Source organism: Oreochromis aureus, linkage group 7 (genome assembly GCF_013358895.1).
Source record: "Oreochromis aureus strain Israel breed Guangdong linkage group 7, ZZ_aureus, whole genome shotgun sequence".
In the NCBI taxonomy this organism is placed as follows: Eukaryota; Metazoa; Chordata; class Actinopteri; order Cichliformes; family Cichlidae; genus Oreochromis; species Oreochromis aureus.
Genome location: NC_052948.1, coordinates 32918758 through 32941505, shown reverse-complemented (window position 1 = coordinate 32941505; position 22748 = coordinate 32918758). Strand labels below are relative to the sequence as shown.

At 38.8% G+C, this 22748-nt stretch overlaps 1 protein-coding gene across 6 annotated transcripts in view; it reads right to left on the bottom strand.

The window, feature by feature from the left end:
* The window catches only part of LOC116324929 (transcription factor 4), a 237011-nt gene that overhangs the window by 14098 nt on the left and 200165 nt on the right, over positions 1-22748 (bottom strand). For all 6 annotated transcript variants that reach the window (XM_039615271.1, XM_039615273.1, XM_039615272.1 and 3 more), the window contains 3 exons: positions 18401-18480; positions 17988-18197; positions 3147-3285 (listed from right to left, as the gene is read on the bottom strand). In XM_039615271.1, coding sequence (XP_039471205.1) covers positions 3147-3285; positions 17988-18197; positions 18401-18480 — 429 coding nt within the window. The remainder of the gene's footprint in view (positions 1-3146; positions 3286-17987; positions 18198-18400; positions 18481-22748) is intronic.

Sequence of the window (22748 nt, the reverse complement as noted above, 5' to 3'; positions counted from 1 at the left end):
GCCAGCATCTCAGTCAACACAAAACACTCGAGCACTGTGTTCCCCTCACCCCGTACACACACACACACACACTAACACACAAACACACACAAACACGCCAGCCAACTGTCGGCCATTTTGAATCCCCGTTTGCCTGACTGGAGGCATTTTGTGAGCAGCTTTGAGTGACGGGCCGTGTTTGGTTTGTGTGTTTGTGTGTTTGTGTGTGTGTGTCTCTTTACATACAATCGACTGTGTGTTTGTGCATAAATAGCTGCAGCGCAATAGACGTTAAACTGTGAAAAGTGACTTTGTGCTTCTGAATGGCTGATTGATAACATGCAGTCACAAAGTGACGCTGCCGGAGACAAACGCGAAATTCGAGGACGCACCTCCATGTTAATTAAGGCTTCTTCTCAGGGCTGTTTCTTTTGTCTTACTCACATCCTTCCCTCGTGTTCTAGCTTCCTTTACCGCTCAGTGTTCTCAAAAGCTGTGAGCAGAGGTTAAGTCTGAAGTGTGTTAACACTGGAAAGCTGTGTGGTGTTAACAAAGTGCTACAGCACAATGCACCACACAAAAGAAATCTGAAACTGACTAAAGGTCCTCAAAGTGTCCTTTGTCCAGCAGGCTCTTATTCTGAACAATGTGCTGCTACATGAACAGCATGAGGTTTTTTTTTTTGGCCAAAGTTGTTATATATTTACAGCTATTTCCTAGTATTCAGTAGCAAACCCCAGTATATACTTCTTTTGTGTCCTCATACTATCTATTTTAATTATTGCAGTTATTATTGATACTGTAGTTTTTTAGGTACTTATCAACAAATCTAGCAATGTTTTGGACAAATCAAAGCTACTTTCTATAGAACACAGTTGCCAGCCCTGCACCATAAGCTCTCAATAAGGTGCCGCTCTCCACTTCTACTCCAATTCATATCACTGTTTTGGAAACATTAGTTATTATTTATTCTTCATTTATTACTTTCTTTGGTCTTTGTTTTGGTAAAATCCAGCTAAAAAACTGTTCTAGTTTAGAATATTCTCTGGAAAAAGGGAAGATATGATAGTCTACGGCTTCAGTCTACACCTTTTTGGTCATGAATTTGTGATTTTCCTGTTTAATTCAATTCTATGTTGTCAAAAATTATTTCTGTTGTTACTTGTTGTTATACATTTTTTGAAAAAATAACTGAAATGAAATTACTATCATTATCAGTTAGATAGCAACAGAGAGGACCATTATCGGTGCGTTCTGGTGACGGCAGGGCAGCTGACATAGACATAAATGATTGTGTGAGAGGAAACAAACATTCTGTCACTTCCAACATTCTTTCTAAGTGGTAATTTCACATAAATATATGTGATATTGCAGTACAGCATTTGTACGTAACTTATGCTTGTGCTGTTTTTTTGCTAGAGAAAACTGCCTAATTTAATCTGGATTTTAGAAATGCAGAGCAGCAACTCATGTTTGAAGTTTCTCTGCACTTAAGTTGTAACTGTTAATATGTAGTTTTTATGGGCTGCACTTTAGTAAATGTTTCATACTCGTGTTTATTGACAACAGAAACTGTATTTGGCTGTAAAACTATATAGCAAATGTGAATATGAAACATTATGAACACAGGCTGTTGCATGTAAGCTTCAGAGAACCAGGCTACACTCTTCTGTTGGCTTTTTGCAGGCCTATATGTGCAGCCTCATGGCTTAAATATATAATGGCTAAAATTAATTTGTGATGCGTGACATGTTTAAAACTCTGAATCGCAACTGCAAAGACTGACATAAGTCCTTATTTTCCAAATGTGTCCTTTTGGTTGAGTGGACCAGACTGTGGATGACTCTGCACCAAATGGATTATGTTTGTTTGAAAGCCGTGTTTAATTTGGGAGAACTGACTATTAAAATTATATTAATAATATACAAATCCACGTATCAGCACATGTTATACACTGAAATAACATTACCCAGTTTGTTGAGCTAATACCATAAATATTGCATAAGTATGTGCGCAATATACCATCAATATTGTATATAACATAACTATTAAAGTTAATAATTGTTTTGAAATTGAGAAGAAGACAGAGGAGGAAGCCACAGGTCTGCCACTATAATTGTGCGCTTGCTGCCAAATCCATTTTAATAGCCTTTATTTACAGCCTCCACACACCCTCAGCCCTGTGTGTGTGTATGAGTTATGAACGGATGCAGAAGTAAGGAGTAATAGCTTCTTCTTCTTCTGCCAGAGTGTGTGTATGTGTGTTTTCTCCCTCTCACCTCATTACACACTTGGCTGTGGTCGGCGCTGGCTGAACTTTGCTGCCAGCAGAGTCATTTTCAGCCTTTAAAATTGAGCACAGGGCTAATTTGCTACACAGCGCACTCATATACACGTTTCCCTCCTCCATATTCATATCACACGTACGGTGTATTTGTTTAGCCTGCTCGGGCGATGAAATTCTTCGCAGCATTCTGAACCTGACCCAGGTAAAGTTTTCCCAGTTTTCTCTTCTGCCATTTTATCTCCAGTTTCTTTTTCTTCTTCTGTAAATTTTCTGTTTGCACTTTTTTTGGTTTTCCTGTGTTGGGATTGACTTCCAGACCTCCTATATTCTCTTTCTCTTCTGTTTGTTTACTTTTTTTTTAGATTAGTTGATTAATTAGACAATTTCTTCTCCTCCTTCTTCCTACTAATTATCATCTACTTGAGAAATGTTGCCTTTACTCTTTCTTGGATCGTTGTATTGTTTTAAATCATGTTTGCCCATTGTCTTTGCTTACTTTTTTATTATCATCATACAGGCCCAGAAACACTCCTTTCTTGTGCTTGCACATGAACAAACCCTTGATGTGAGATTCCTCTGCCTACACGAAGCAGTGGCAGATGTTGGTACTGTTTGTCCATCACTGCATCTTTGTTTCTTTATCTGGACATTGTTCTTATTTATGAAATGAAACATCTGGTAAAAAGAAAGACACAATCGAGAATACCGGTACTTTCTTTCTTTCTTCTGCATATGTTTGAATCGAAGCGATTTTCTTCCATATAAACACTTGATGTTGAGAAACAGGTTTATGCTTCAGTGTGAGCCAGGGAACATTGATCTGGGGACACTGGCAGATGCAGCGTTTTTGTAATGTATCTTTGAATGTGTAGGGTCTCACCACGGTACGGGTCAGGCTGGCTGAGGTCCGGCGAGGTGGCCGACTGAACCGGCAGCTGAGGCACCGGCACCTGACCCCCCATCGAATGTCCTCCACGCAAACCGCCCACGCTGCCGCCGTCTTCTCTGTGAGAGCCCACCTAGAGAACAGAGAGCAGAGAGAGGAAAAGCATGAGGGAGAGTTTCATGCCAATGAACAGCTGCTCTGATTCTGTCTACAGTCAGGACTGCAAAACAAAGCATCTTCCAGTTTCTAAGTCCAGATGTAATCTGAGCATTGGTCTACTCTGATGTTCTCCAGGTTCTTTTGTAGAATGTCTTAACTTTTGTCACTTCTGTGGAGGTTTTCTTTACCAGTAGGGTTTTGATCTCATGAGCCTTCTGAATTTAAAGGAGTTTGACCTTGATTAAAAACAACGATATATATGTCTGTCACTTTAATTAATTAACTTTAAGTTATTCACTGCCAGTTTAAAAAACACTTGCCTTCAGCCACTTCACATTGAAAGGTAACAACTATAATATTAAAGAGAGACAGTCTTTCCTATGTGCAAGCACTTAGCAACAGTGGAAAGGAAGAACTCTTTTAACATGATGAGATCTCCTACTGAACCAGGATTAGCCATCTACCTCAACTGGTTGAGGACAACGGACAACAAAAAACCACTCTGTAGGTTTTAAACAGGTTAATCATACAAGGTTATATAGCATTTTTACTGGGGACAACTTTTAAAGGCGGATTAGCACACCCTGTTGAATTTGGCAGCAGGATGGCTTATGTTGAGTCCATGTGTGTGTTCATTATAATAAGGAACATGTCACCCAGTGCAACATCTGCAACACTGATGTGTTTTCAATAGTTTTTGGACAACATGGATTTCTGTGGCTTTGTTACACAGGCAATATCCTTTTAATCAAATCAGTTCGCTGATGGCTTTGATTATTTTGCATGACTTTCTGACCATAAGAAAAATACTAAACATTACTACATGTCACTTGAAACTCAGTAAACACTAGTCCACACACTAATTTCTTTATTTTAAAATGAGTTTTTATCAGTTTCTAACAAGAGTTTTAAAAAATCCTTTAGTATGGATATTTATATGAAGCAAATGTATGAATTTCATTTACCTTCTTAAAATCCCCCAGGTCACGGGCAACCCACCGAGGTAATGGGATAAAATTTGGGAAAATACTTTTATTACTTTAATTTATTACTAATTAGAGTACTTATTTCTTTTCTATTGTCTGTTTACATTTGAAATTTTTATGGTATCATTTCACTTTTCATGAAACAAACACTGTAATTGTAAAGAACTCTTCCTTCCTTTCTTCCTGAGATGTTGTAGTTCTGTCTTTGCCCTGTTGAGGGCATCCTCACCCTTTCTAATACACTGAAGATCCCCATGGCTCCTATCTCTCCAATCTCACATGCATCATTCCCATCAGTGTTTTTTTTTTATTATTAATTTTCCATTTTTCCAATTTTCCAGACTCCCTGCTTTCACGAGTGTGTGTGTTTGTGTGTGATTGTGTGTTTCAGTACAGGTTCATATCTGCATGTCTGACATGTATATTTACAGTTTCTTCTTTTTTTGGCTCCAAATTGTGTCTCCTTGTTTTTCATGTGGGTTTCAGGGAAATACTGTATGGGTGCATGTGTGTGTGTGTGTGTCTGTGTGTGTGTGTTCTTTGCTGAATCCTATCCATCTGTCTACCACACACACACATGTACACGCACACACACATGACAGCACAACAACTGACAATTATCTTAATGCCCATATGTTTAATTGTGGGATTTCTAATTCCCAGAGCACCAAGTAGCTTCCAGCAGGGACTCACTGTTTTGGCACGAGATGGGCTTTTTTTTTAAGTGTGTGTGTGTGTGTGCGCGCGTGTTTGTGTGTGATGCCTGCTTTCTCGTGGCATCCTGTGGTTCTGGTCTCTTTCTCACCCTCCCTACCCTGAGCTTTGTTTTACTTTGAACATTTCAGCAGGGCAGTTGATGAATATGAATTATGATGATGTGTATGCTGTAAAACAGTCCGATATGAATGTCGAGTACAGACCTTACACACCAATCACAGCTGAATGGCAGCCCAAACTTTGCATAGACACACTGTTATAATGAGCCTATTCCGCGCTGCTATTTTATTCGTTCCCCCAGCCTGACAAAGTGTTCGTGCGTGGTGTTTTGGGAGTGGATATGTTACCCTGACCAATCAGCAACCAGTGACGTATCCATTTGGCTGATGTCATCTGCAGTCTAGATGTATGTATTAGTGGTCCAGGGCCACCTTCTTATGTAGTGGTTTATAAATTTAATATTGACTTGGCCTGATTCCATAATGAGGGGTTTAAATGAAGCAACCATTTTCACCTGGCTTGTTCTCATCCTTCATCCATTTTATTCGTATACTTTCGTTGCAGTTTAATAGTTTTAATGTTTCCCTAAATGCATGTGTTTTAATAGTCCTCTGTGCGCAGGGCACCCATGCAAAGGTGGTAAACTTGATATCACTGGGCCATACTACATATATAAAGGTTGAATGAATTATATAAGAGTTTTTCTGGGGTGTTGCTAGTAGCAGCTAATGAAGCGTTGATTCGCTGGTCTCACGCTGAGATGAAGAGCAGGCTGCAGAAGTCTGGTGAGCTAGTTTCTTTCTCAAACTTTTCCAAAGACACCAACTCAAAGTGAAGTCACTTTAGGCGATTTATCATGCCGCTCGCTCTGGGATTTACACTTTTTTCCACATATGCATTCCTCCCTAAGACCAGGAAATGGACTTTGATGTGTAAAATCCCCCCATACAAAACTCTAAGCTGCTGATAAGCTCAGCATCAGCTGGCCCCAGCAGGTTCCTTCTTGTGTCACTAAACTGCAGGTTATGTGATTCTTCAACTTCTGTAAGAACATATATGCACCGTGAAATCGGCGCTCCTAAAAGTCTTTATGATCAGTTGGTGCACCGTGTGCCTCAGTTAGTATTAGTCTAAAAAAACACATGACACTCAAAATAAAAGCAGGACCAGGATTCCAACTTGGAAAGTACAAAGCACATCCACAAACCTGTAGGTGCTTCATGGAAAATTTAAGCTAGGAAATCCCGGATGCTGCATTGGTAAATAGACATCATGTTATGTGTTGTTTTTCTAGTCATCCATTCACATATACATGCATACAGAGCTTTAGAAATCACTCAAACACTGGTGGATGCATCGTTGCAATCTGGAGTTTATTGCCCTATGAAATTTGGACATTCCCGCTATTGCAAACATTTACTTAAGTCCAACAGAAGGTGTTTTCACAAATTAACTCTGTGACAATTTGAGGACAAATCAGGACATTTTCCACATGCAGCACATGGCAGGGACTAGTCTGCTTTAAACGGCATTGCACTCCTGGACGTGCTCCATGTGGTTTAGGTAAGGGAGCTGCCTGAGGTGCAGGAAGAAGGACATATGATCCCCACTCGCTAGAGAAAAATTTACCAGACAATTAACTTTGATTTTCGCGTATCAGCACAATCTGACGTCACATGGGCTTCTTACTGGGGAGCTGGCAGGGGAAAGACCAGTTAATATCTGCTGGGGAATATCTAAAAAAATTCTTTATTTTAGCGCATGTTTGAAGGCTACAGTTGGGGAAACAGTGTATATGGATTGTGCAGATGAAAGTACAACACAAATGTGTTTTTATTGTTTTTCCCTTTTAAATAAGTACCCAATGACATCACACTTTTTCCTTCAGCTTCTAATACTTTTAAAGACGATGAGGTCTAGAGGTGGTGTTACACATTGGTGTTAGTTTCAGAAAATCAGCTTTTATCTAGATCAAATCTTAACGATGCAGTTATGTTTTGACATATATTTTAAATGTCTTATATGCTGTGCTTCACTAGTTCAGTTTTTATGTATCCTAGGATAACCATAGTGTAAATAAGGTTGTTTTGAAAACCAAATCCCTCTGTCTGCCTGTTAATCCAGCTGGCTGACAGCGAGGTCTTGCCCACCACATGCCAAACTCCCCTCTCGCTCCGTGCAAATATCACAAAATGTCGACAGGCTTGTCAGCATGGGTGTGTGTTTCTGTGCGCGCATGTGTGTGCGTTTCAAACTGAGCGCCCTCCATCTATCCGTCCATACGTCTGCTTGCTCCCTTATTTATTGTTTGCCTCTCGTCTTTCTTTCTGTCTCTTCTTTTCCGTTCTCTGCCTTTCATCATCGCCTGGATTCCCAAATGTAAAATGGCAGCAGAGAGAGAGAGACGGAGAGGGTTTCGTACATTTTTAATGGAGGGCTTTTATATTTCAACAAGCCTTCCCTGTCTCTTCCTTAATTTAGTTCAACGAGGAGAGAAGATGAGGAGACAGATGGAGGAGAAAAATATAAATAAATTACACATAAACTGATCTGCTGCTGGTGTAAACCCGATAGATACCACAAGGTGCAGCCACACCCACTTAGGCACCATTCTTCAGGTTTAAATATGATATCAGCTTTTCAACAGAGATGTCAGGATGTCCCTGAATGCAGCGGGGAGACTTTTAAAAACAGTCACGAATTCATTAACACGTCACAACAACTTCGTAACAGACAAAATAAATTTTCCAGTTTTCACATGATAATGTAACTTTGATTAAACATAAAAATAAAAAAAATATATTTCTGTAGGTTTAATTCTGATGGACTATAACTAACAAAGAATGGCTGCCCTGAAGAAGAGAAGTCATAAATGTAATGAATATGATTTAAATAACCAACTTCCCCTCAGGGCCCAGTGACACAGGCCTAGAGACTGGTCGGCAACATTCTGGCAACCACACGTCACTAGGGAAAAATGTGGTCCTTAACCAGCTGGCAAACAGTTGCTGGTAGCAGCTAGGTAAAATTAATCAAAAAGAGGTTTACGGTGCTGCAGCTACACCGAAATCCTCCAAATGTCTGCAGACAACTACAGGTGACTGTGGCAATGTGTTAGCAACCAAAGCAATCACAAAAAAGCTTCTGGTGCATCTCGCTTTTTGAAGCAGATTTTTCCCAGCAACAGCAGGAACCATTCAGTAACCAAGTGGGGAATACACATATTTCCTTAGTGACCAGAGGGCACAAGGCGATCACCGGCCAGTCTCTCATCCTTTATCCCAGTGATCCCCAAACTTTTATATGAACTAAAAAAGAGCAAACAGTGCCTCCATAAGTCTCTGCTTCTCTCGCTGTGTACAAGCTAAGCGACCACTGCAGCTGCTAAAGCCACAAAGTTTGTGCAGGAGGAGGCCTGGGTGGATAGATCAGTCAACATCCTGTGTCACATATTTTAACAGAGACCCAGACTCCCGAATACCTACCTAAGAGCTTTTGGTAGATACTAAGGAACTACTGCTGGTTTACACTGCGTGAGGCTTTGTGGTTAGGCATTCAGACGGTACTGCTGAAGGAAATACAGCAGCAGACATTGTCACACCCAGGCTGGTGAATGTTAAGAGGTTCAAGTTTAAAAAGTTCCCAGATTTATAAAAACTAAAATAAAATAAAAAAATCACACAATAAGCTGATGGATAATGTCTCAATCTGACAGGCATGTGTATGTTTGTTTTCATTTAACTATTTGACAATCATTGACATGCAACACATTTCCATCACACCTAATAAGGGCTAAAAGGGTTTGTTTGGCAAACCTTTAGGCAAAAAATTACAGTGTAAAAATTCCACATTAGTAACATTATAAGGATATTTGAAAAATTTGTTTTGATGTCATCTTAAAATAATCTTATCAGATTTTATCACTGTTCCAACAACATTAATTCCATTATTTTATGTACTGTATAAATGTTCTTGCAATGAACCAAGCAAACTGAGAGTCAGAGACAAATATAAAGGCAAAGGTGCTGAGTCCCTGTCATCTGCAATGCTGCTGATCAGTGGGATCAGTGCACTCTTTTAAAACGAGTGTGCGAATCCAATGATTGCGCAGGAAGATGAAGGAGAAGAGAAAGAAGAGAATTTCTGGGTCACGAGATGACACACATTTCTCATGCAGTCGTAAACAGGAGGGAGAAGTCTGCCCCTGCTGCTGCGGTCACAAATCCGAGAGAAGGAAAATAAACTTTGCATCTCTGTAAATTGTAATATTTCACCCTGCATTAGTTGGATTCCTGCAATTTCCATTTGTCGTTTTCAATTATTGTTGGAAAGCAAAAAGAAAACCAACTCTGCAGGATAAAATTCAGAGCATGGAGCAGGAGAGGAGATAACATAAAGCAGGGTGTCCAGTGTGGTGTCCCAATCTTAGCATGCTGGTAACTGCGTCCTCTTATCTTATTTTTGTTACAGTCGTGTTTCATTAGATTTTAGTGACTGAACTACTTGGTTAACCTAAAGTTAAAAAACATTAAAAGGAAATCTCTTCATTTGTTGCTTCTTTATTATAAAAGTGGAAAAAAACAGAAAAGGAGGAAACATCTTCCAGTAAATATGAGAAAAAGAAAAACCCTCACACCTCTGTGACATGTTTTTAAAGACATGCTAAATCACTGTGAGACCCAAAAGTAAACCACTCAGTTACAATGCAACACTTTTCTGTAGCTGTGATACACATTTGCTAATGAAGTTGTAAATAAACTTGAACGAGCGTACACACTGCTACACATACTGGAACATTGAACACAGCCTTTCCTCTGTGCACACTGAACCTTTGACAGAAAGCACCTGCAACACACACACACACACACACACACACACACACACACACACACACACACACACACACACACACACACACACACACAAAGACTGCTGTTGACATTGGACTTCCACGGGGGAAACTACAGTGACATTTTCCAGTGGTGTGACATGCATGCATTTTTTCCCCAATTTCCATTTAATTAATGGAGTGAAGGACGACAGACGCCTTGTCACTTAAAATGCCGTTTAAATATAAGACATGAAACAGAGGAAAATAGGTGGACAGAAATGGAATTATGTCATGTGGAAAAATGTTGTTCTTGTTATTTTTTCCTCTTTTGGAGCAAATTCCATCAGGATGATCTGTTATTTCTGTTTAAAAAAATAACCCGACTTTTTACTTGTAATCTTAAGTACTTTACCTTTAAGATAACAACAGAGAAATTACAAAGAAAAATTTGTGTAAATATTTAACAGTTACTGTGTTTAAATCTAAAAGTGCAGCTTCGCAACTTTCACCCTTTAACTTTTTAAGTGTAACTTTCATTATGTTACATGCAGTGTTGATCTGTACTGCTTCTTTAACAGATTCAGTGTATTTATCTACATGTATGTAGGATTTTCAGATCTGAATCTATGACAGCAGCTACTTTTTGCAAAGATGTCCTTACTGTTTAAAATATCTTTTTTTAAAACATTTTTTTCTTTTTCCTTAATTTATGTATATAAATATAGATTTGAATATAAAAGCTGATGAGTTTCATTTATTTTATACATGTACTATTTTTCAATATTAAGCATACTTGCTATGTTCCTATTACTTATTTTTAATATGAGTATTTATTAAACAATAAAAAATGAAATTGTTGTCCCATTTGGACTTTCGTATAAACATGGATGAGATTTATGCATGTTCCATTGCTTCTGCTTCAAAACTATGTTGTATCAAGTAATTATCCAGGTTGTTACAGTTTATTTATCTAATTATCTTCATGAACAAGAGGCTGAACACAAATACCCAGTGATCATAACCTCATTCTCTCATAAATATTCATAATACACTGCAGAGCTTTTGAACAGAGCACAAAGGCGAAGTGTTTTAACCCAACTTTAGGACCATATAAGCAGGAAGGAAAACTACCGATGTTCTTCTGAAATAAATGGTAACCATATTTAAAACATTTAAACATTTTTTCTTCTCATTTCAGTTTTTCTGCTGTGCAGTCAGCACATCACTTCTGTTTTTACACCTATTTTGAGGCATCATGGCCAGCAGTATGGGGCCACTTGCACATTACAATTCTACTCTATATTATAACTGAAAATGCCATTAAAAACCAGGCGCATTAATCTGCTCCAGCCTCGACTCTTCTGGGAAGGCTTTCCACGAAAAATTTTAGGCCACAGGGATTTGTTGGAAGCATACCATTGTCTAAAAAAAACACGGTATGCCTTAACAAGGAGATTGTAACTACTATTGTATGGAGGCAAATGGGGGCAGTAGATTTCTATCAGCTTATATGAATGAATTTAGTGTTGCAGAGTATTAAAAGACATAAATGTGTTTCACAGCAGTGATGCAGATTATGATCCATTTCACTTTACTGTAACCCTGCTTAATGGAGGGAGGAAGAGAGGCTTTTCTCTCTTAACCTTTCCCCTCTTTTTAGAGACACCCTCCAAACTGAGCCAGGATGCAGTAAAATAATGAGTGTGACTTAAACACATCACCGGCAGGCAGACTGCAGAACAGAAAACAAACTCTAAAACCTTCAGTGAGAGTCTGGGGAGCACAGTCTTTTCTTCCTCTCCAATTTGTTTTAAATCAGATCACATTTAGTTAAATGTCACATCACTTTGCTGCTCATCTGCTTTGTTGGCAGCATGCAATGATGGGATCGAGCTACTTTGATATCAGCCCAGTGATGGTCCAAGATCATTTAAGTGTCACTTGAATAACAGCATGCCTAAATGACAGAAGGGAAAATGTTGGAACCCATGAGCTAACTTCTGTCTTTACATATTTTAATTTGTGTGCATGATGCACTCGTGCTTATGTACTGTATATGTCTCCCTCTCTCACATCAGTCTACCACCTGTTTTCCCAGAGTTATGACCTCAGCTTGCAGGCGTCTCTGCCTAACACTGCCAAACTACATACAGCTGTGAGTATGTGTGTGTGTGCAGCAAGAGAGAAAGAGAAGTACATCTAGACAGCAACATAAAAACAAAAAGGACAGAAAAAAATATGTAATAATACAAAGTAAAATAAGACAAAGGTGTGTGTGTTTGGGAAAGAAATCATTAAAAACAGACAAGAAACAGAGTAGTCACATGTGTAGGGGAGTAAATAAAAAAAAAACCCCAAATGACAAACAAAGAGTGAAAACAGAAGAGGAGGGGGACTAGGAAAAGAAAGACAGGAAAGGGAAGAAAAAAATTGAGGAAAAGGGTGGGAAGGGGAAGGAAGAAAGGTAGGAAAGGAGCGATAGTGCATGCTTGCATATAGAAAAAGCAGTCACAGTCTCAGTGCAAAGACAATGGAGTCATTTTGGAGATGACATCACCCCTTCCTCTCTCTTTTTATTTGTCGTTTCCACTTGTTTCTTTTTTTCCCTGCATTTCTATGGAGTCACTTCCTTTCAAACTTCCTGTTTATGCTGTACACACATCAATAAATTTCCACAATGCCTTTGTGGCTAATTTTCCAGAACGTTCATTAAATTAAATTATGAGTACATGGAGTTTATTTGTCCAAACCTATGACAATATCCCTTAACTATATTCAATGGCAAGCTAAGATGTTTACAGAACAGCCTGGTTTTATTACACAGACCACAATATTCGCCTCCTAGGTCACGGTCTTTGTCAGTCATGTTTCTATTTGCTAAAAATAAATCCAGCATTGATTAAATCTGCATTTTGCTGCTGTGGCTTCAGAGACGTCCACAAGGTGTCCTTGGCATCTGACGCAGCGATGTCTTATTTTAAGAGACAGTTTTCAGAAGCAAACAAGTCCACATGTGGAGTTTAAAGGGTTTACCAGCCAGGGAAGTGGAGTTTGAAGCTTCAACACTGTGCTGTGAAGTCAGAAGATATCTTATATAGATGAAAGTTGGAGTACTAAGTTAGAAGCTAGCAACACTAGCAAGTTTGATTAGCAAGCTGCATTCATAAACAATATCGCTGCAAAGAAGAGACACAGCTAATTAGTGCTAAGGTAAAAGACTAGAACTGAGAAACTATCCACAGAGGGTAAGACTGATTTTTGTACCAGACTGTAAATTTGGGTATTTTAATGTTTGAGTCTGTGGAGATTGGCTCACTTTTGAAGGCAGCCTCAAGTGACAGCTGGAGGAACTGCAGAACTTGTTGACTTCATTTTTCAATTCTGAGGTTGTGCCTTGGTTTCATGCTCTCCTTTCACTTTGTTTTCCTTTGTTTTCTTTTTTTGTGCTACATTTCTCTCACTTTTTACTTCTGCTTTCCCTCACCTGTTAGCTTTAGGCACTAAAAACAACTTGGTAAACTTGAGGCTTGGATTTGTATTTGCCTCTGGAAACATTAGCACCATTAAAAATGTATCTAGTACATTGAAATGTGACACCAACAGGTTCTTTACAAGCGTCCATATGTGACAGTTTTGCAGTGAGAGACCGGTCATGGTACAAATGCCAAAACACACTGTGCATATCTGTAAGACACCAGCAGCTTTGACAAAATGCCAGAATTTGACACCATGAGAATAAAAAATGGGCTGAAAGTTTACATCTGTTCGCACAAGTGAAGACTTTCAACACAATATTTTTCAAAATACTTGACACTAAATACATCGATATTGAAGATCGCATTCATCACACAGGTAGCTGGAAGAGAATTTTAAGCCAGCTGACTGCTCAAATAGCCATAATTACTAACTATTTTAACCTTTTCTCATAATTAAAAGATCTAGATCCTCCTAATTATGAGTTAACATCTTTTAAAAAGGTCTCAATTTATTTTCCTTCCCTTCTGCAGAAATGTCCAATAAGGACTGGTTTAAAATGAAAAGAAACAGTTTGGGGGTCCCTGTGAAGTGATGTGACCCAGTGAGAGGGGGTGTGATGTGTGCAGTTACAGAGCTGCTGTGTTTTCAGTCTTACATTAATGAGTCTATTTTTCTATCAGCCAATAATCCAAAGCCTGAATAAACACACACACATGGGTCCTAATGACAACACAGGGAGTCATTTATGAGCTTCTGTGTGCGTGTGTGTTTTAAAGAGCCCGAAAGTAAACACTGTTTTTCAGCACTCATCCGTCACTTCATTTTCATTCTCTTTTTCCACCGGCTGCTTACATATAAAAACAAATCCAAAATGTATTTGGATTAGTTTTGCTATTAATCCCAAAAGTAGTTTAGAAAAATATTAACCTTAACAAGAAGTAAACGCCAAATGTTTTCCTGGGCTGAAATTCCAAATCACTTCATGAAGCATAATGCCAAGTTTGTATCTGGGGACGTCCAAAGAGCAAAGAAGTGCTTAGAATGATCTCCAGATGAAGTGGAAAAGTAGTTTGCAAGTATTTCCCTTCATTTTAAGCCAGCAAATTTAACAGCAAACTTAAAATTACGTCACAAGTCAAACGCGTATTTTCATGTCTCACAAGTCTAACAGAAACTTTTTAAATGTTTCTTAGAACTTAAAATCTGAATATTAGCCAAAGTCTGTGAGTAGTTTTTAAAAAAAAAAATATAAACAGAAAAGTCATTAAGCTTCGTTTAATTTGCAGGATTTACCATTATTATATCATCCTCTTACTGACTGCTTCCTGTAGCATGCAATTTGAATGTCTTTTGAAATCAGAATACCAAACTGACCTATTTGGTTTTATTTTGGTAAAAACAATTTGATGAAAGTATTCTTTCAATTTGATGAAAGTATTCTTTCAATTTGATGAAAGTACACAAACAAACTTTGGTTGGGACCAAAGTTCGTTTGTGTCCAACTTTGGTCCCAACCAACGTGCCTTCAAAGCACAAGCTAAAAGAGGGAAACGTGCCCAGTAGATCAGCAGATCAGCAGCTAAGACTTCTCAGCACAGCTTAAAAACGACACATCCTAATTTGACTCATTATTAAACACTCAGAGGTAGAGCAGGCCGATATGACCAAAAATATTTATCACGATATACATTTGAAAATTTGCGATAACGATATAACTGACGATATAATTGACACTAGACAAAATACTTTACAACTCCACAACTTTATTAGTGCAAAAAAACCCCATCAATGTATTTTCACTTAAACAAGCAGCTGACTTTTATGTGCATTAAAGTTATATAAAAATGTAACAGTGCAAATGCAAATTCCTTGCTGACAGTTTAACCAAAAGGCGTTTCCAGTGGAAATTGGCCGACATATCCTCAGCATAACCATGTATAATATCCACAAAACTTAAAAAGAGGTTATACACACACAATACGGTAATATTATGTTGAAGCACAGTACGCATCATCACTCCTGAGGTGCCTGCCTACGATAGCCGTAATGCGCTGACAATCCATCAAGCGGTGCAGCTTCGTAGCTTAGCAAAGTCGTACTAAAACATTTGACAGATTTTCGAGCGCCGTGTACCACATAAAATCGTTTCGAGGTCAGTAAACACAACCAGAATTCATACATAAGGCACACGAGATTATAAGGGACACTGTCGATTTTCAGAAAAATCAAAGGATTGATTTTAAGTGTGCCGTATTTTCCAAAAAACACGGTAACAATGACGGCCCGCTAGCATGCTCTACCAAAAATAGTGCTTTGTTGTGTATCTGACAGACAAAAGCTAAACCAGTTCCACACCACTGAAGTTGCAGCATTTTTACAAACCTATTCTTCAAACAACGATCCACTTTCACCCTTCTCATTCTCCGTCGCCGTCATGCTTTTTCCGCCATGTGCGTATGAAAACAAAGGCACGGCGCACGCGCGTTTTACCCATATTCTATCATGATATTTCATTTTCTTATCATTGCCCAACATTATACTGGTATTACCGTGAACGGTATGATATGGCCCAGCCCTACTCAGAGGTTTATTAGAACCATTTGCGTGTGTAATCTAGTTTAACAGCGCTGCACTGGGGCTAGCCCTCCTCACGTGATGGATGAAGTGTTTGAAACACTTTGTACACCAACAACTGCTGTAATGTCACCGAGTAGAATCAAAACTTTCCGTTTAAGCTTCATAAAAACAGAGGTTGTTGTGTTGGGTTAAAATAGGCTGCCCAGGTGTTCCTAATAAAATGCATGGTGAGACTAAAGAAGCAGGAAGGACAAATAAAAATACGACTGTACGCAGGAAGACCGACAAAACTGGAGGACACCTATGAAACTCTGAGCTGCAGGATAGAGAGACAGCTGGACAGACATGCGTGAGAAGAAGATGATCTCTAGGGGAGCCGGCCAGCACACACACCAACGCATACAAACACGCCCTTCAACCACAGGTGCTCTCCATTTAGAAAACAACACTTCAAAGTAAATACTTTAACAAAGAACAGAGACAGAGGGACAAAGCTCCTGAACTACTGTAGTGGGAACACAGCAAAGTGCTGCTGGCATCCCCTACAGCCTGCTGTGCTCATTACAGCCACAACAAAACATTGTTGGATCAAAAACACTGCCAAAAAAACAGGCCTGCAAATGAGGAGTATTTGCAAACTTTGAAAACTAAAACATGATGTCTTCAAATATCTTATTTGTTTCTCACATAATACATAAATACAACTATGGCAGTTTCAAAAAAGAGAAATTATGTTTTCTATTACATTTAGAATTTGTTTTGTGGAATCTCCTTAAGGAGAAGAGGACGAGGTGGTCCTTAAAAACGCTGAAATCTGTTTGCAGAAGCCAGCCAAGGGGCAGCCAATAGGAATAAAGGGAGCTTCTAAGAAGGGGGCCTTACAGGGACTAAAACAGTTTGTGTCATAAACACTTAAAACAACGTAAATGGCCATCACAAGATAAGGGTTTTTTTTAAATTTTGAATTACACAAAATCTAAATATAACAAAATGGAGCTGGAAATGGTGTCGAAGTGCCATACTCTGCCAGATCAACACAACATACACACATAACTTTGCACTTTGCTGTAGCAAAACAAATTTCCCACCTGTGGGACTAATAAAGGTCATCTTATCTTATGTTATCTTAACATAAGTTGAAAAAGGGCCATGCTGTAATTTTTTGTAATACCAATTTGTCCCACAGGATGGCGCAGTGAGTCACTGAAGCCCTTATTTACCCATGTATGTCACTGAGAGCGCATATTTAATGTAAATAAAAATATAGACGAAGCCGACAAAGCCTGTTGAAGATATGGTGGTAGCAATCATATATAAAAGTTAACAGGCAGCGCATGTGCGAAATCGTGTTAAAACAATGCCCCCTGGTGGTGAAGGTTTTTGTTAAATTCTGCAGAGGGTGATTACAAAAAGCACCTTTAATGTGATTACTAGTGACAGGAACTTTGAACTAACACATAGAAAATAGCTCATTTCAGATACTGCCCGAGCTTTAAGACGTAAACAACGCAGGTCTGGCTGAAGATGTTCAAGCATCTGGAATTGTTTATACTGTGCGCTGTATTTGATAATGCGCTTTCTCTCGCCCTCCTACATCTCCTTATGTCACACAGCTGTTTTGTTCTTTATGTTTATTGTTTCAAGTTGAAAAAAGGGCCCCAAAGTCTTAAATATGGAAAACATTACTGCTGTCTCACTTCATGTTTTCAGTTTAAACCTCCTCTCCATTCATGTTTGCTCTCATCTCTTCCTCACATTTTTTTAGTTGTGTGAAGTTTCACATTTTCTAAGTGACTTTTAAATATACAAATCTGGTTTAATTAACAGTACAAAGGAAAGGCTGTTTTTAAGTTTTATTTTTAGAGTCCTGGGAGCATGAATCAAGTTTCATCAAATATCTTCTAAGCCTGTTTTTTAAAGAATCACATGCCTCTGATTATCTGTCTCGAAGTAACAGAATTTCTGTCCGTTTGTAAGATATTCTCTTTTACTTTTAGGCTAAAGCCTTTGGTGAAGCTCCAGAACAATGTCCCTGGTTCTACTAACCATGACATCGCCACAGCATAGACAGAGTAACTCAGGTCCTACCATGAGGGAGTGTCTGTTAGCCGATAGCAGCCCCGTTCCATATCCGCTGCCCAGAGCACCCATGGCGCCGTTGTGCGTGTGTGCGGCCCCGATGAGGCCATGCATGTCTCCGTGACCGCTGGCCATACCCGTTGACGGTCCCACCGCGTGGCTTCGCAGTACGTGAATGGCATCGTCCAAACGCTCCAGGCGGTCCTCGATGCGACTTTGCTGCAGAGTGAAAGGACAAAAAGAGATAAGAAACCTGCTAAATGTTCCTTTAAACTGTTTTTTTTGTGCAGGACATCTCAAAACCTTGAGAAACAAAACTGCTTTCTACCAGCTGTGATGGGTAATTAGGAGAAAGTGGAAAAATACGGTTTGGGGTGAACTGACTGATGATCACAGGTGTTTTACTGTATGTATGTGCTCACCAGAGAGTGCAGTGGAGCCTCGTAGTTTGGCGATGATGCTCCCTGCCCGCCATTCCTCGACCAGACGGCTGAACTGGCAGCTAGGAGAGAGGAGACAAGGACACATCATGTTGAGATGGAGAGGTCTGAGGCAGATTAAAAGCAAGGGCAACTTGAGAGAATTCAGACCAGAGGCGGATATGAGTAGGTGATCGGGATGGGAAATCAACTTTTTTTCTGCTTTTTTACAGTTCAAGCTGACATGCCTTCATCTGTATGTGTTCTTTGATAGACCCAGTGCATGCTGGATACACCCCCACCCCCCGTGACCCTGCAGAAAATGGCTGGATGTCCGTGTGGAATAGAGCCAAAACCTCTGCTTTTATATGTCAAAGACAGAAGCCACTCGACGTGCAGCGCCAAATGCCAGACAAAACGTCTTTACACACGAGGAGACCCTTTAATCGTATCCACTCGTGGTGCTCAGACATAATAGGCACAGAGACGAGGAAGAGGAGACAAAAACAAACCAACTCATATCTCATAGCAAAAATGCTAATATCAGGCTTTTGTCTTTGAAAAGGTACAAGTGGTTGATTAGCATGGGCCCTCTGCAGAATAAACAAGCTTTGTCTTCCTGCTCGTCTCTGCTTTTGTGCTGGTTTTCACTCTGAAGGGCCGCATCTGAATCGGCAGGTCTCATTAGCTGGTAGGCAGAGGAGACACAGCGACTTGTGCGAATTTACATTAATATGAGTTTCTGAGAGACGACAGGCCAGTATGTGTAGTTCTTTCAACAGATGACAGAAGAGACAACAATGGGCTGTGGCCGGTAAGCATGTTAGCCAGTTCGGAACGTGCGAGCGCTAGAAGAAACTGGTCTCACAGAAATGTGTAAAATGACCATGTGAACCACCTTCACCATCATTTTACTGCATTTAGTCACAACTTTCAGAGGTCAGCTTGGTTAGTTGCTTTATCCCTTTTTAGCCTGACAAAGAACACGTCCAAGAACACGAGCATTTTTACATGCTGTAGTTGCTATGCATCAATACAACCTTTGTATCGCAAATTTTAACAATATGTATGTAATCCAGCTTCTTGTTAAAGGAAACAGGGTCTTGAGAGCAGAAGTTTCTAAATTTGGGAAGTCTGTTAAAGCTCATAAAAAAAATTAAAAAAAATCAGCTACTATTTTTTTTTGGTCAGATTTGGATCTTTTCCTAAATCTGACCAGGTTTTGGTGGTATCCAAGTCTAACCAAGCAATGAATAATCTTGTCATATGGGCTATAATTATTCCTGAAACAATTTAGTGGTCAATACAGTTAGCAAGCAACCAAAAGGTTGCTGGTTCAATTCCAGACAAAGTCACAAATCCCCTTTCAGGGTTGTATTGGGAACAGTAATACTCTGCCAGATCAAACATGGAGCAGCTAAAAACAGCTTGTTATTGTAACTTAAGGGGCTTTTTGGAAGGTGCTGCTGTTGCACCCAAGCCGGGGCTACTTATTTGTGTTTTGTACTGTAAAACAGTGGTATAGAACCTGATAGCAACACTGAGTACAGGTATGGCCAGCAAATTCATATTTTTATTAATATCACTACACACTTTGAAATAAGGTGACACTTGTATGTCACATTTCTTGTCTTACTGACCACTCAAAGTTTTAGCTATCTCATCTCTGCACCTATGGTCATATTGGCATTAGAAAAACCTCAGGAAGGTTAGCGGGTAAAAGTTCTTACATTGCTAACTTCGGCTCCCAAAGACACAAGTAGGATAAAACTTGTCCAAATTAATTTGAATGTCCTTCATCTACCTTAAATAAAAGGACATGAAAATCTAATATCAAAGACTATTATCTCTTGATAATGCTCCTTAAGAAACAGTCTAGTATCTTTTTGTCTCTCAGAAAGGGGAATATAAATACGTTGGTTACAAAATGATGGCTAGCAATGAACAAAAGTTTTAGTAACACGGTTTGGCCACCAGGCAAAAATCTATCTTGAAGTCATGTGGGAACATGGAGGGACTGAACCGCTAACAACCGCTAAAAGTAATTATTTTAATGTTGTTTTAACAGTTTAAAATCTACTTTAAGAATTCAGAATTTTACCATTTATGCTGATCTATAATGGTCGAACCTGCCCATGTTGGAACCTGCCCAGGTGGTTAAAGATCCCTTCTTTCCTCCTCCCTTTTTATACCTCTCTTCCTCCTCCTGTGTTTGTTTCGGCTCTCTTCTTTTATTCCCCCTTCTCTCTCCTTGAACCCCTTCCATTCCCCTCTCTGCCCTCATTGCCGATCTCTTCCTTGTAACTCTGATCTCATCTCATTAGCACGTTTCTCTTTTTCATTGTCTTCCCACTTTGTCTTGCAGTCGTTTCTCTCCCCTCTCCTTTATTCATATTACATGCTCATTTCCATATGCTAATTAATGAATAATCACCTGGGTACATTCATGTGCAAATACAAATATATGTATTAAACGGCAGGGTAAATTATTCCGAGTCCAATGCTGTAAAACACCCTTGCAGAATTAGCCTTGGATATCAATTTGCATGTAGTTTGCTCTAATAGGCTTCATTTCTAATTTGTAAAAAGTGGAGTAACTCTGACACAATGATAAACACCAATTATGGTTTAGCAGGCAATATCCTAGACAGCTACAATGACGAAGAGAAGGAGGAGGAGGAGGAGGAGGAGGAGGAGGAGGAAGAGAGGAGGGGGACTGTGTTTGCAGAGCCGGTAGGTTTGTGAACGATTTGTCGAAGTGGTGCTCGTAATTAAAGCTATCAGTCACAAGGCGCGGCGGCGAACTATCAAACGGTGTGTGTAGCAGCGACAATTAGAGACAAATTCGACACAACTATTATTAGGAAAAGTCATTTTTCACTTTAAGGAGCGGCTAGAGTTTACAGCATCCATAGAGAGAAGGAGTAATTGGTGGAAATAGGAGAGCGAGGAGGGGTGCAAAGAGGAGACAGCAATTATTAATGCCTTATTTTGGCTTTGTCTTATGACGAGAAATTGCACTTTTGATAAGGAAAGAAATCCCTAGTTTATTCAATTAAATATATAGTTTCAGTTAGTGTTTTAAATATCTTTTGGATAACTTAATACTCTCCTCATCCCCAGAGCTGTAATAAAGATTTAAGGTTTCAGGCCAGTCGAAACAACCCAGTGCTGTTAACTTAATTCCGAAGTGCTTTGAAACTTCAAGTCAGAGGTAACTTTCAGCCAGTGCAAAGCTTTTTAGAGAATCTATTTTTTACACTAGGTAAAGTCAAGGGGTTCATTAAATAACAGTTAAACTCACAGAGTCACAGAATCATATTAATACATGTAATGTTGGTAATTCATTAAAATGTGTTATTTCTGTAGTTGATACATATTCAACTTATACTGGGAAAAAATGGAAATGCAAATGAAAAAATAGTTTGAAATCTTTAAAATGAGTAAAATCCTTAATATGATTATTTGTTAATAAATTGAGAGTTTAATGAGCAATATTTGTAGGTGTTGTGAAAACTTTCTTACATTTGTTACTATGTGGAAGTGTGGACTTCCACTTTTTAAAAAAAACAATAAATTCAATAGTTTTATCACAAAAAAGTGTCATGCGCATTGTTAACAAGGCTGTTTACTGCGATCATACTGAACCACTATTTCCAAAGTCTCACTATATCAAATTTAATGAGCTGGTTTATTTTAAAAAAATGCAAATAATGTTAATAATGATAGAAAAATCAAAGTGGCTTTCAAACTGTGTACAGAGAAAATATGGTTTTTCTTTGAAATTTCACTGCAGAAAAAGGTAAAAAAGAAAGTGGCTGAAAGAAAAGCATTTCTATTGTTGGTTTTAGATTATTGAATAATGCTGGCATAAGTAAAAAAAAATGTGTAATTCGCATTTTGTCTTCAAAAAAATGGCCTACAAATATGTTTTGAAGCTTGAGTTTGCTGTCGTTTTCTTTTGTTTTTGGAGAGTAGAGGAGCTTTAATGAACAGAATGAAAGCCAGGGATACTGCAAACATTTATTCTGCCTGATCCAATTTAGTTACTACTTGGTACAAAGACTGAACTTTATGTGTGTTTTTTACGCTCTGTGTAAAATGTGATGACAGAATAAATGAAAAAAAGTCTTAGATTAGTCTTAATTCATGCGAAAGAACAAAAAGTAAGTTTTGAAAAATACAACTGAATCCTGTTAATGCATTGGAGTGTCTTTTTTTACACTATAATACCATATTTTTTTATTTGGAAAACAGAAAGACTTAAAGAAATGTGAAAGTTTAAGTTGTATTTTTGTTAGTGTTATGATGTTTATTTGTGTTTAGGAACTGTGATTTGGTTTCCAGTGTT